The following is a 14,664-nucleotide window of genomic DNA, read 5'->3' on the forward strand; positions in this document are numbered from 1 at the left end:
CTTTTACACATTGCGTATGAGCTCCTAGCACTAGGTAAACACACAACCACAGGTGGGAATGTGTTCCATTTAGCACTAGAAGCAACATCATGCTTCATTAACGGAATAAAGCAGAAAATGGTCAAGGAAATGTATATTACAACATTAAACCTTCTAGCAACAAAACTGCAAGAAAGTACCATAAGGGAGGTTTATGATGTTGTTTTACTGGGGAAGCCCAGTTTGTAAACACTTATAAACCACTGTTGCCCAAGACCACCTGGCAGCACAGGATTCAGCTGTTGGAACTATAAAGTCGTCAAGAATTTGGACTCCGTGGCTCTCGGTCTTATAGTGAGCTGTGCTGTGGAACATCACCGACGTGTCCATCCTGAAGAAGGGGCAGGTCTGGAATCTCGTTCACCCTCAGCACGTCGGCATAGAACAAGTAATGCTGAAGGCTTTTAGGAAGTGGCAGCTGAGAGATAAAACTCTCAGCTCGAAGGTGTTCTGGTTTCAGACAGGACCAAATTTCCAGGCGACAGAGGTGGGACAAGGACGGAACAGAAGCTGGGGTAAAGAAAAAAAAATAAATAAAAAGATTCTTTCAAAAGACTTATTAGTTAATCTGTGTGTAGTTAAAGTAATGTGGTGTGTCACTTTGACTTAAAAAGGGGGGGATCACGAACTATTTCGGGTGAGGCAACCACAACAAATCTTATTTTCATTCTTTTCTGAGTGTCCTCCTGGTTCCTCGACCTCTCTCAGTGTCGGCCACACATTCAAGTTTAGCATCCAGAACAGCGTTCAGCTAATAATCAAATTCAAACGATCTGACAATATACCAACCTGTATAAAAAAAATGGACCAACTAATTCTAGAAATGACAGCACCTGCAGCAGTCAACATGCCATGCCTCTTTCTGTTTCACTCGTCTCCAGATCTACCACAGTAAGAGAATGGTCATGTGGTTTACCAACATTTTCCTTTTTTTAAAGCACCATATAATAAACTTTTACATCAGTGCAAATTCATTTGGTGTCAGCTCTGCTGTATGTCCATGCACCTTCCATGTATCCTCTGTTGATCTTCCCACAGACTCGATGAAGAGCATGTTATCATGCTAGTACAGAGCTCTGGAGGCCCAGCCCACAGGGCACTGTGCAGCTAACCCAAAGAGCTTAGAGTGTTTCCTGAGACAGAAAAAAGATGGACGGCCACTGTTGTAAAATAGGACTGACATCAGGGTTGAGGGAAGACAGAGAAGGGGAGGAGGAATGATGTATCTTGCATTGAAGCAGATGAGGGAGAGATTTGTTTAAAAGGAATATATGAATGGGTATTCTCATTACAGAAGTCCAGAGTGAAGGCTACATAGTGGAGTGGACTTGAGGGGAGGGACTACATGACAATGAAAGAATTTTTCTTTCCAAGGAGAAGAGTGAATTGGGGGGAAGTGGGTGGGGAGGGAGAAAAGTGCAACAATGAATGACTGGAAATCCTAGGTCTCTGTAAACTTTCATTAAAATTAATTTTTAAAAATGAGGCTTAAATAAATTTCCAAGGTCCACACAATTAGTAAGTGGCACAATGATGATTCAAAATTCAAGTTTTAAGGAGCTCTGGTGGCCTAGTGGCAAGAAGCTGCACTGCAATACCAGAGGTCTGTGGTTTGAATCCACCAGACGCTATGCTGGAGAAGGAGGGGCAATCTCCTCCTGTACCAGTCAGATCTGATTTGATGGTACACATAGAAAAAAATAATAAAAAAAAATTCAAGTTTTCCTGACTCCAACATTGAGTGGGTCTATGTATGTGTGCTTGCGCACAAAAAACAACGCAGCCAAAGCTAATTCATAATTAAAGATTCCTCAATATTCATTCAGTGATTGTTTTTGTTATGTATCATGGAGTTAGAACCAACTCATAACTGACCATCCAGCAGGTTTACAAGAGACAGTAAATCACACAGAAAGCGACTGCACAACTTTCTATCGTAGAGCGCCTGGTGAATTCGAATTGTGTGCCTTTGGGTTGGCAGCACAACTACTTTACCAATATGCCACCAGAGCTCCCAGCACTCACTGATGGTAGTCTCATTTTCCAACACAAAAAGTGTTAACTAAAAAGATAACACCCCGGGAAGCTGGGAATCTTTTGTTATTAAAAAAATAATCTTGTCAATAAAACCTTGTGACATTAAAAAAAAATTAAACTAGGGTCAGAGAAGCAAAGGTAAACAGTGTGAAGAAACTGATAATAGGCTCAGCAAGTATGACTTCAAGTCTATGATCCTTTAAACCATAATACCTCAGAGGGTCCAAGAAAAAGCAATTCCTTAACAGCATTAGCATCTCTCAAACAAGTAAAATTTTACTCGTCCTTAAAAAAGGATTCAGATGCACACCCATGTTTACTGCTGCTATGTTCACAATAGCAAAGAATTAGAAACAACCCAAGTGCCCATCAACAAACGAATGGATAGGGAAGCTGTCGTATATTCACACAATGGAATATTATGCAGCACTGAGAAACAAGGAACTCATGAAATATTATACAAAATGGGTGACCACTGAGGATAAGATAACTATGCTGAGTGAAATATCCCAACCACAAAAAAGACAAATACTATATAATGCCACTGTTATAAAACAGGACTGAAAGGGGGCTTGGGGGAAACTAAGAAAAGAGGGAATAAATAATGCACATGGCATTGAAACAGAGGGAGAGAACTACATAAAAGGAATATATGATTAGATATTACTGGCATGACAAGAGTACAGAGCAGGAACTGCATAGTAAAGTGGTGGTGGTAGGACAAATCAAAGAACTTTTTTCCCCAAATCAAAAAACAAACTGGGAGGGTGGGGGCAGGGAGGAAAATGTGCAACAATGAATGAATGGACATTCAAGCTCCTTATAAACTTACAACAGAATCTCAATTAAAAAAAAACTAAAGTGTTTTCTCCTTTTTAATCTAAAAGTTAACATTATATATTTAGGATATATACCTACCTCTTGCTACATATGCTACAAATTTAACTATTTCCAATATGCTGATCCTACTTACTTGTTCTAGTATTTAAAATTTTGCAAGGTACAGTCTTTCTAACTTTTAAAAAAAACTTTTATTTTATTAATTGTAATGAACATTTATGGAGATTTTGGATTTTCATTCATTCACTGTTGCACTTTTTCCTTTTGCCCCCCACCCCCAGTTTGCTCCTTTCTTTGAAAAGCAAAAGATAAACTTTTTCGTTGGTTTACAATCCCCCCGGCACCCCCTGCAGGCCCCAATGCACTCCGCTATGCACCCTTAATTCTGGATTCCTGTGATAATCATAATGTACTATCATATATCACTTTTAAACTGTTCTCTCCCTCATCTGTTTCAATTCAGTACACATAATCTATACAGTTTTTTTCAGTCTTACCCTAACCCTGATGTCAGTCACTTTCTACAACAGTGGCACCAGGTAGTATTTGTCCTTTTGTGACTGAGATATCTTACTCAGCATGTCTTTGTAACTTAACTGTATTATGGAGTCATTTGTGAGAAATAAATCTTGGCTGTTAAAAAAAAAAAAGGATTCAGAGCTATGGAGGTGAAATGCACAGGAAGGACAGCTGCACAAACGTCAAACAATATCCCCAAAGTGTAAATGACGGTTTTGGACCAGCAAGCCCAAGAAAGCCTTATCAGGTAAGATGAGATTCAGAACTGCTAGGTTAATGTAAAGTCACTTTAGAGTAGATCAAACTCACGTGCACTTCAGATAGAAATCATCTCCACTAAGCAGCATCAGGGCCATCATTTTACTCTCTTAAGTCTGCATTTACAGACGTCTGAGAAGCAAAGCACATGCCTAATCTGTCTCTAGGATTTTCTCCCTCAGTTGTCTCAACCACATCTCATGTCACATCCAGTTTTGTTCAGTGTTCACCCTCATCAAGTTATTCTACAGGTAAAGTTTTGCTGCAGATTTGGTCAAATCTCTTAAAATCTTCACTTTATGAGGTTTGTTATAAAGGAGCAAGCGCCATATAGGACAGAGTTTAATAGAAACAAAGATTTTTCTCCTCACTCTTATTTCACAACTTGGAATTAGAGTACTTAACTATGGTCTCAACTCGCACCACCACTGAGTCAGAACCAACTCATAGCTGACCTGAAAACCTCCAATGGGTTTTAAGGAAGCTAGAAATTGCATTGCTGGAGATGGAGAATTTTATTTTTTCCTGCGTAGCTGCTGGTGGATTCGAGCTATCAAAGGAATGTCCATTTAGGGCTAGGAGCACAACTTCCTACAGACTACATAACTATAAAGCACCACGCAGTCAGACCCTCCCACGGTTGCCCCTCCAGTGGGTTTTTAGATGCTGTAGAACCTACGAGAGGACACGGCCCATGTTCCTCCTTCAGAGCAGCTGGTGGAGTCAACGGCGTGCCTGTGTGTTGGCGGCACACCGTATCACTAAGCCGGCAGCTCCCTGAACTGCAATAGTGGCCCAGACACAACACTGTGTGGATAGAAAGAACTGATTCTTAGCAAGCCCACAGCTCACATGGTATGGGCAAGCACACTGGCATACTGGAGAGGACCCTACTAGCTGGAAATCTCAAAGATACTGTGGGCCAGTCAGATGGCAATGACCAAGCATCACTGCAGGGCCTGGGTGGAAGTGGGTTGTCTTAGCATTACAGGGTCACATGGACATCTTAGTCAACTGGATCTCTTCATTCTGCACATTCTATTTGGGTGGATACTCACTATACATCCAGAAGGAAGATACAGGATGGCTGTGCAACTAGGAGGGAGAGGTGCTCGCTGCAGGTTAAGGACCCTCAACACGTCTCCAGCGGCTCTCATTTAACAGACAGACCCTAACACACTTACAAGCCCCCGGGCCGTCTCACAGGGTCCGGAGGGGCTGAGAAGCCTTACAAGGTCACCTGTCCATAGTACTGTAGTCCTGGGTTTGAAGCTAAATAAATGGTGCTTGTTTATGCTAATACGCGTGTGGGAGTTAACTCAGGCAGGATGACACTGTGCCCCACGCTGGGCCAGGACATGTGTCTGAGAAATTTCAGTATTCTGTCCCCTGTGGTACGGGACATCAACAGCAGAGCTGGGATCAGACTGTAGGAGTTCAAGTCTAGGGTTCTGCACACTGTGGTAAGCCTAAAATATTCTTACATCTTTTCTCAATGACTGAAATGGTCTTAAATTTTATAAGATTCCCATTTAGGGTCCCAACTTGACGGTACACAACAATAACATGGTTACCTCCAGAAGCCCTGCTGGTATAGTCTTCAAAGTGCTCAGCTGCTGACCTAAAGGTCAGTGGTTTGACCCCACCAGCTGCACAGGAGGAAGATGAGGCAGCCTGCTTCTGTGACGATTCCAGCCGCAGGCACGAAATCGGGGGGCCGGGGGGGGGCTTCTACTCTGTTTGGCAGGGTGGTGGGGCTGCTCAGAGTTGGAATCAACTTGACAGCAACAGGATTTTACACTTATTTCAGATACTACAATTTTAATTATACAGTTTTGGTTTTCTGCTGTGATCATAATAAATCACTGACCTGCTGAACTATTTCAGTTAAGAACTGTGATCATTAGAACTGACGGAGGCATTTCATCTAGATTATTAAAAAGACAATAATACTCCCATCAGTGCCATTTTGGCTTAATATGCCAGTGAGTACTGAGGGGATTTTATAACCTTATACGCAATATTCCAAAGCACGTAAAACTCCTATGGAAGTTTTAATGATGCATAGTATTTCCAGATGTGTTGCCACTAGGCTGAGAGAAGATCAAGTCATGCCTTGAATTTATAATATAAAAATGCCCCAGCAGCGGTGTGTAAAATATACTTTGATAAAAACCTATTAATCCCAGACTTTAAATTGTGAAGTCTTCTTGAAACGTGGTACTTGATCTGAGACTAGAAAATTTGAGCCACTTTTCGTGCCCAATTATTTTCCACTAACCATGGGAAGTCCAGCTTTTCTACATGTCTGTTAACAGACAAGCAGAAATTGTGTTCGTTTTGTAGACTATATTGAAAACACAACCAAATAGAAGGGCATATGCTATATGGCATTTTAGATACTAGAAAGGTGGCTCAAAGATCAAAAGAAATCTCTTCATTCTTAATTCATGATGTTTATTAAAGGCAATTTTCTTAAAGCACCAGCCTTTATCTATGCATATACAACCCCTACCATTCATCTGAAGCGGCTCAGGCCTATAAGCAAAAGATCTTTCTGCCTTGATTGTATTTCTCTGGTTCTTTTGCAAGGCTTTTCCTAATGAGTACATATTCCTTTGACTTCTGGGATATCTACCACAAATTATGCTTCCATCATCCATGCATTATCTTCCTGGTTTGCTTCCATACCAATTTTGACAAGTCTTTCTTAATTTGTTCATTCATCTTCTGGAATAGAAAGAAATACTTCTTACATAGAAAACTTGTGTAGTTGGCCATATGGTGTAAGCCTGCTACAGTCACTCTGGTTACTGGGTACAACTAAAAACTATACAGACAAGAACAAGAACTATAGACAAGGCTGACACAGAACCGTGACCCACAGAAGACAGACTCTAACTAGGTTGACTGATTAGAAAATATCATGTTCCAGGGAATTTTAACACCACACAGTCTCACAATATGATAGTCAAAATATAGATGCTACAATTATTAATTAGTTGACATCAATGCAGAAAATCAAAATCATAATAGAGAAAAAACAAAATCCACAAACTTCAGAGGACCCAGATGTTGCATTCAAAGACTAAAGTAGCTACTTTAGCCACGAGGAAAAAGATCCCTCTTGAAATCCAAGTAAGACAAATATCCTCAGCAGAGAAAGAGAAACTGTAAAAGAATCCAACAAGAACTTCAGATGGGTCCAAGAAACTAAGGGAAGCCAAAATAGCATAAACCCAAGGAAAACCACGAACCTAAGGAATAAAAGGCCCTGACAGCAACTAAAACAAAGAGCACAACACATTACACAGCAAAGAATAACTATGTGAGTGACTGTAGAATCTACGTAAGCCAAAAAAGAACAGAACCGTGTAAAGGGCTACAAAGAACCATCAAAGAGGAACTGTACTATCCAGATCAAAGAGGAAGTCACAAAACAAACCAAAGAACAGTATGAACTGAGTGAAAACATCATCTTGGGACAGTGTATGGAAGGAAATTTGGAGCACTACATGGGAGCTTTGGTGGCCTCATGGCAAGAAGCTGCGCTGCAATCTTGAAGGCATGCAGTTCGAGGCCACCACCTGCTCTGTGGGAGAAGGATGGGCAATCAATTCCTGTGCGCTTAACTGCCTCTGAAAACCCACCGAAGAACAAGTCAATAACATAATCTTTCACTTTAAAACCTAGAACGCAGCAAATTAAACGCAAAGAAGAAAGGGTGGGGGGAATCAACGAACCAATGAAGTTAGGGGGGTTTTAAAAAATACTATAAAAATGGTAAATTCTAGACAGTCTAAGTTATTCTTGGGCTTTCTGAGGGCCTGTTATCTCAGAAGCCGACGGCCCGTCCTGCTTTTGGTCAGCCGTGCTCAGCAACTTCACGTATACCCTGCCCGTCATAGGTGATCCTGTGGGGACTCAATCGCCAGGGTAGAAAATGTTCAGAAAGCCAGAAGAAACAGCTGCAGACATCCATTACTAACTGAAACATGGATGGAAGAAACAGGAATCCAGGAAAATTGTTAGCTGTAAAAATTCAAATGGAACAAAGATCAACATTCTAGGCATTAGTGAGCTGAGATGAACTGGAGTTGGCTATGTGCAGACATACACTTCAGTACACTGAAAATGAAAAAATACAGAAGAACGGTTGCATTCATGGTCAAAAAGAACATGCCAAGATCTATCCTGAAGTGCAATGCTGTCCATGATAGGATACTACCCATATCCATAAAAGGAAGACCTGGTAATATGATTATTATTCAAATATACATGCAAACCACTAAAATCAAAGAAGATGAAGATATCCACCAACTTTCGCACTCTAAAATGGACCAAACATGAAATCAAGATGCAATAATAATAATTATTATTTTAAAAGATGCATTAATAATAATAATTGGTGATTGAAATGCAAGAGTTGGGGGTGGGGGGAGAATAAGGAGCGGAGAAAGAGGAACTTGGTGACAGAAATGAGGCTGCAGATGGAATAATGCAGACTGCTGATGAATCTTCCTCTGATCACGACACTACTTCACAGAACCCAGCTTTAAGAACGATTGGCTCAGCATACAGACTGACTAAGTATGGAGAGAGGACACAGCCCTGACGCATATCTTTCTTGATGTTAAACCAAGCTGTGCTCCCTTTTTCTGTTTGAATAACAGCTTCTTAAACTAGGTATAGATTTCATGTTATTGTTGTTGTTGTTATGTGCCGTCAAGTCGCTTGTGACTCATAGCGATAGGAGCACAATTAATTAAGTGTTCTGGGTTTCCCATTCTCAATATTAGCCGTAGTTTGTTAGGATACACCCAACCACGTGACTTTGCAAAGGCAATAAAACAACAGATTTTTTTTTACCCCCCCCCCCTTGTATTCTTTGCTTTGAGCCAAGATCCATCTGAAATAAGCAGTGATATTCCTGGAGCCATGGACTCTTCTAAACCCAGCTTGAGCTTCTGGTAGTTCTTGATCTATGTACTGTTCTAATACTTTTTGTAAGATCTTGAACAAAATTTTATTTGTATGTGATATTAATAATATTGTTTGATAATTTTCACAGTGTTTTGGATACCCTTTTTTGGGAATAAGAACAAATATGGATCTCTTCCAGACGGTCGGTGGGGAAGCTGGCTTCCAAATTTCCTAACATAATCTGGTGAATTTGTTCAGCGTTGCACCTGTCAGTTTGTATCCTATCAATTCCTGGAGGCTGATTTTTTTCCCTAATGGCTTCAACGTAGCTTGAACCTCTCCTATTGGGCAAGTCTGCTACCAGGGCTCTCTCCAAAATACTGAAGAAGAATAAGGATGTCAGTCTGAAGACTAAAGTGTGCCTCATCAGTCCAGGGTCTTTTCAAACCTCAGAGATCTGGACAATGAATAAAGATGACAGAAGAAGAATTGATGTCTTTAAGTTGTGATGTTGGAGAAGAGTACTGAATATCCCATGGACTACAAAAAGGGCAAACAAATGTATCTTGGAGAAAGTGCAGCCAGAGTGCTCCTGGAAGGCAAAAACAGCAAAACTTCGTCTCTCATTCACTGGGCATCTTGCTAAGAGAAGCTATTCCTTGGAATCGGACATCATGTTTGAGAAGGTGGAGAATCAGAGAAAGACAAGACCTTCAATGAAATGGACACACACAGTGACTGTAGCAATGGGTTCAAGAGGTCAGAGGTGATGAGGAGAGATACCATAAGACTGGGTTCAGGTCAGTTGTTCATAGGGTCATATTCACCTCAACTGCACCTGACATAAACAAGCACCACTACTGCTGCTGCTGCTACTACTACTAGTATTACTAGTACTACTAGTACTAATTGGTGTACATCATGATTGTATCCTTTACCCTCACCAATTTAATCTGCATGCTGAGCAAGTAATTCAAGAAGCTGAATTTAAGAAAAAGAATGTGGCATCAAGATTGAAGGAAGACTCATCAACAACTGGCTTTATGCAGACAACACAATTCTGCTTGCAGAAAGTGAACTGGACTTGAAGCTCTTGCTGCAGAAGAGAAAAGATAATGGTTTTCCATATGAGTCATAATCTGATTGTCAAGAAAGTAAGAATCCTTCCCACTGTCCCAACAGGCAACAAGATGAAGGGAGAAAAGACTGATGTTAAATATTTCATGTTGATTGGACCCAACAATCAACACCTACGATGACAGCAGTCAAGACATCCAAAGATGTGTGGCCATGGGAAAATATGCTATCAAGGATGTCTAAAAAAAAAAAAAGACTATGGTGTGTCAGATACAAGCCATGGTATTTTCAATTCTTTCCTATGAATCTGAAAGTTGGATACTGAATAAGGAAGACCAAGAGGAACTGATGCCTTTGATCTGTGGTAATGGAGAAGAGGACAGAATATACTATGAACTGCCAAAAGGAACAAGCAAGTCGGTCTTGGAGAAAGGGTAGCCAGAGAGCTCCTTTGAGGCAAAGATTGTCAAACATTATCTCACATGCTTTAAGCATGTTGTCAAGAGGAGATAGTCCTTGGGGAAAAAACACAGTATGTCAGGAAAAGCAGAGAATCAGCCAAAGAGAGGAAACTGTCAATGAGCTGCACCAACACAGTGATTACAACAACGGCCTGAGCGTAACAGACTGTCACATAGCACAGGATGGGCCAAGCTTCAGGTCTGTATATTCAAAGGGTCGTTATGCGCCACAGTCAACTTGACCCACTTTCCCTGTCACAGTGCCCCAGCATAAATGCCCTTCTCTATTTAGACCGAGCTCTTCCCTCTGCAAAGCACACGTTCCCAGCTCTAACACTTGTTCATGCTCTTCTCTCAATGGAGAAACCTTTCTATTTCCTACATAACGATCCAAATCCTTCCACCCTTCAAGCCATTTAGCATCCTCTTCCTTCATCTCAGGATGGCCTCTCTTCCTTTATGGACTACAGAACAACATGAGCCTCTTAGTCATACTGACGTTCAATCATATTCCAGTGGGGTGTGTGTTTTCATAGCAACCACACTGCTTATTTCTAGAAGGCAAAAGCTGCATCACAGTTCATGTGCACATAAAAAACACAACGTGGTATAGTGATACTTACTGGAAGCTCAAGAAATGTGTAATGGAAGAAACAGAGGAAATGTTTACAGTCAACAAATGTTAGAACTACCTTAAAAATAGATGAAAAGCGAGGCATCACTATGGCACGAAGAATCACGCATGGTTCTGGGGCTGGAGAGCGACCATGACCCGGCGGTGGAACTGGCTGTCCATCTACAGTCTGAGACATCTCCTGTCACACTCCTCTTTCTAGAGATCAGTCTTGCTTGATGACATGCCCAAAGTCAGTGAAAGTCTTGCCATTTTCCCATTTACGGAACTTTCCGTCTGTGCCCCTTCGAGGCCTTACCTGTTCACTTTTTTGGCAGTGCTCAGTACAGGCAATATTCTTGGACACCTATCATAGTTTGAATGCACCGATTCCTCTGTTTTCCCTTTTTCACTGCTCCAACCTTTGCATGCATATGAGGCAATTAAAAAGACCTTGGCGTTGTCTCAGACACTCCTTAGCCATGAAAACAACATATTTGCTTTTTAAAACTTTTAAAGAGTCTTTTGCAGTCGATCTGCCCAATGTAATACATCATCTGACTTCTTCACTGCTGCTTCCATGGGCTGCTAAACCAAGTAGAAGAAAACCATTAGCAAGTTCAATTTCTTCTCCATTCATCATGACGTGTTGTATTGGTTCATTTGTAAGCATTTTCGTTTTCTTCGTGTTCAGGTATAATCCACACTGACGGCTGTGGTCTTTGACCTTCATCAGTTAAGTGCCTCAAGTCATCTTCATTTTCAGTAAGCAAGGTTGTGTCATCTGCATATTAAAGGTTATTAATGATTCCTCCCTCATCACGCTGGTGAAGGTAATTGAAAAACAAGCGCAGCCCTTTGTCCACCTGGACTTGCCAAACTTCAAGCTGGATTCAGAAGAGGAAGAGGAACAAAGTATATACAATTGCTGTTTATCATTTATGCCCCAAAGCAGAGAATATCTGAAAGATGTTGACGTGTATTTTATCAATTTGGGAAAAGCATTCGGCTGTGTAGATCATAAATTTTGGCAACACTGTGAAGAATGGGAAGCCATATATGCCACCAGAGGCAGCTGTTTGATCAAGGTAAGCGGATAATTTGCAATTCAAACCTGGAAAAGGCATGAAGCAGGGCTGCATCCTTTCAGCTTCGTTAGGCCCCCTGAACAAAGCCTCTGGACTATCTAACCTAGTGATCTCCAGAGGTGTGAACTGTGCATTTGCTTAGTAAAAAGTTATGGAACGTACTTTTCTCAGCACATACACATTTGTTTACATATGAACTAAATGTGTACACATGTGAACTATACGTGTATACTCGTAAACGTGCATCACTTACGCTGTGTGTTGTTGCGTGCTACCTAGGTGGAACCAACTCACAGCTGACCCTCCAGTAGTTTTCAGAGGCTGTAAACCACAAGGGTTTACAGCGCGTCCTTCCCCCCACAGAACAGCTGGAAGGTTTGAACCTCCTGCTTTCTGGCTGCAAGTGCAACTCCACACCACTAGGTCACCAGAGTTTCCTTATATACATTATAAAACCCACAAAAAATTAAAATAGTGGAAATATGTTTAAGACAACCTCATTTGTATATTGCTGCTGTTAGGTGCCTTTGAGTCGAATACAACCTATAGTGACCCTGTGAACAACAGAGCTGAGCCCTGTCCTATCCTGTGCCATCCTCACCCTTCCTGACACACTACAGCCCACTGTGGCCTCCATCTATCGTGATGTTGCCTCTTGGTCCAGTGGTAAAGATTTTTGTTTTCTTGATGGTGAGATGCAATCCATATTGAAGGCTGTATTCTCTGATCTTTTGCAACATGTGTTTCAAAGTCCTCTCACTTTCAGCAAACAAGGCTGTTTCATCTGCATAACAGATTATGGATGAGTCTTCCTCCAATCTTGATGCCACTTAAATACAAAGTCTTGGTACAATGTACGGCACTCGAAGACATTACGGTGACTGAGAGAAATCACAGGAAAGACAAATGTCATATGACAAGAAAAGGCAAATGTTTTTAGTTTATCAAAGTTTATCTGTGCTTACTAGAAGTAGGAAGGGAGTTCTGGTGGCCTAGTGCTAAGAACGTGCATTGTCAACCCAAGTGCACACGGTTCGAATCCACCAGCTGCTCTGTGCTATAAAACATGGACAATCTACTCCCATCCAATTTACTGCCTCTGAAAACCTACCAGAGCGTCAGCTATGGGTCTGTTCCAACTTGGTGGTATTTTACAACAACAACAAGTCAGAGAAATAAAAGAGGATTTAACAGTGTTAGAAAAATCACACTGGGGTAGGGGAGCACACTGGCAAAATTTCATGGTAGATATAATAATAGCCATAAACAAACAGAAGAAGTAAGCAGCTCAAGTATAATGAAAGCCTAATGAGATGTGGTTCACTGGTTTGGAGGTTGAAGGTTGTGGTTTCAAGAGGTATGGACCTAAGAGCATGATTAGTGTTTCTGCTTCACCTCCTAGTTTGGCATTTGGTGTGTAGTGCTTGGGGTTTTAAAATCTTATCGTTTGCTATCTAAGATACAACAAATGATATCTCTCTGCCTGGAGCAAGAGAAGGAGGAGGAGAATCAAAGCTCAGAAAAGGATACAGACTATGTGGAGAACTGCCTCCAAGAACAATAGTTTCCTTGGCTATGAAATCAAAACAACTGGATGGTGCCAAACTACCATTACAGAACAATCTGACAAAAGAATCTACAGATGAATCCGATCAAAAGAGGGGAAATGTAGACTAGAATTTCAAATCCTCACGGGCTTCACACTGCCTGTCACCATGGAAACTGGATGAACTCTGATAGTACTGCTCAGACAGATTCGAAACTTTATACCAAAAATAGTTCCCTGAAGTTTTCTTAAAACTAAACAATAATCCAGCTGAACTAGTTTGCTTAGTTTGGATGTGAATGAAGAAAAGCATGAAAAACAATGTATATGACTTTTGTATGCAAACCAATGTAAAATAAAAATTTCTTGATAAGTCATTTTGGGCATTATCTACATGGGGTCAAGTTACCAATATGGTGTTATTGTGTACTGTGGAGTTTGAATCAACCCATAACTGACCCTGCAGAAGGTTTTCAGAGGTGGTAAATCACACAGGAGGCAATTCCCCATCTTTCTCCCCGAGAGCAGTTGGTGGATAAGAACCGCGTGCTTTTGGGATTGCCAGTGCAACTTCTTACCACTAAGCCACCAGAGCTCCCTAAGTTAACAATGACAGTATCTGACAGTAGAAGTATCTGACGAGAGCCTTAGGGGACAACTGGTTTACACTAATAAGGGAGCAACAACTCAGAAAAGGAGGGTGAGAAAGGATGTATTAACTTGAAGAATATAATTGAATGGCACTGAATTACACGTGTAGAAACTGTTGAATTGCTGTGTGCGTGGTTGTGTATACTTTCTTTTTCGTTTGTTTTATTTAAATTTATTATTAATTTCAGTAAAAATTTACAGCTACTTTGGATTTCCATTCATTCATTGTTGCACTTTTCTCCTCTCCCAACCCTCCCCCCTAGTACACTACCCTCTTGGAAAAGTAAAAGAAAAATTTTTTCATTGTTATACAAACCCTCCTCCCAGGTCCATTCCACCATGTAGCCTATGCTCTAGACTCCTGTCATGACAAAAATATCTAATCACATATCCCTTTTAAACAGTTTTCTCCCTCATCTGTTTCAATGCAGTATACATTATTGAACCCAACTTTCTCAGTCTTACCCCAACCCTGATAACAGTCCCATTTTACAGCAGTGGCACTACGCAGTATTTGTTCTTTTGTGACTAAGATACTTCACTCAGCCTAATGTCCTCCAGGCTCACCCATTTTGAATAATATTGCATGAGCTCCCTGTTTTTCAATGCAGC

General features: G+C 41.0%; 1 protein-coding gene across 1 annotated transcript in view; it reads right to left on the reverse strand.

Moving 5' to 3' along the window:
• Window positions 1-328: 328 nt before the first annotated feature.
• Window positions 329-14,664, reverse strand: part of ASB3 (ankyrin repeat and SOCS box containing 3) — a 112,839-nt gene continuing 98,503 nt past the window's right edge. The window contains exon 10 of the mRNA XM_006881016.1: window positions 329-549. Coding sequence (XP_006881078.1) covers window positions 329-549 — 221 coding nt within the window. The remainder of the gene's footprint in view (window positions 550-14,664) is intronic.

Source organism: Elephantulus edwardii, unplaced genomic scaffold (assembly GCF_000299155.1).
Source record: "Elephantulus edwardii isolate Elephantulus edwardi_28Jun2011 unplaced genomic scaffold, EleEdw1.0 scaffold00011, whole genome shotgun sequence".
Taxonomy (NCBI): Eukaryota; Metazoa; Chordata; class Mammalia; order Macroscelidea; family Macroscelididae; genus Elephantulus; species Elephantulus edwardii.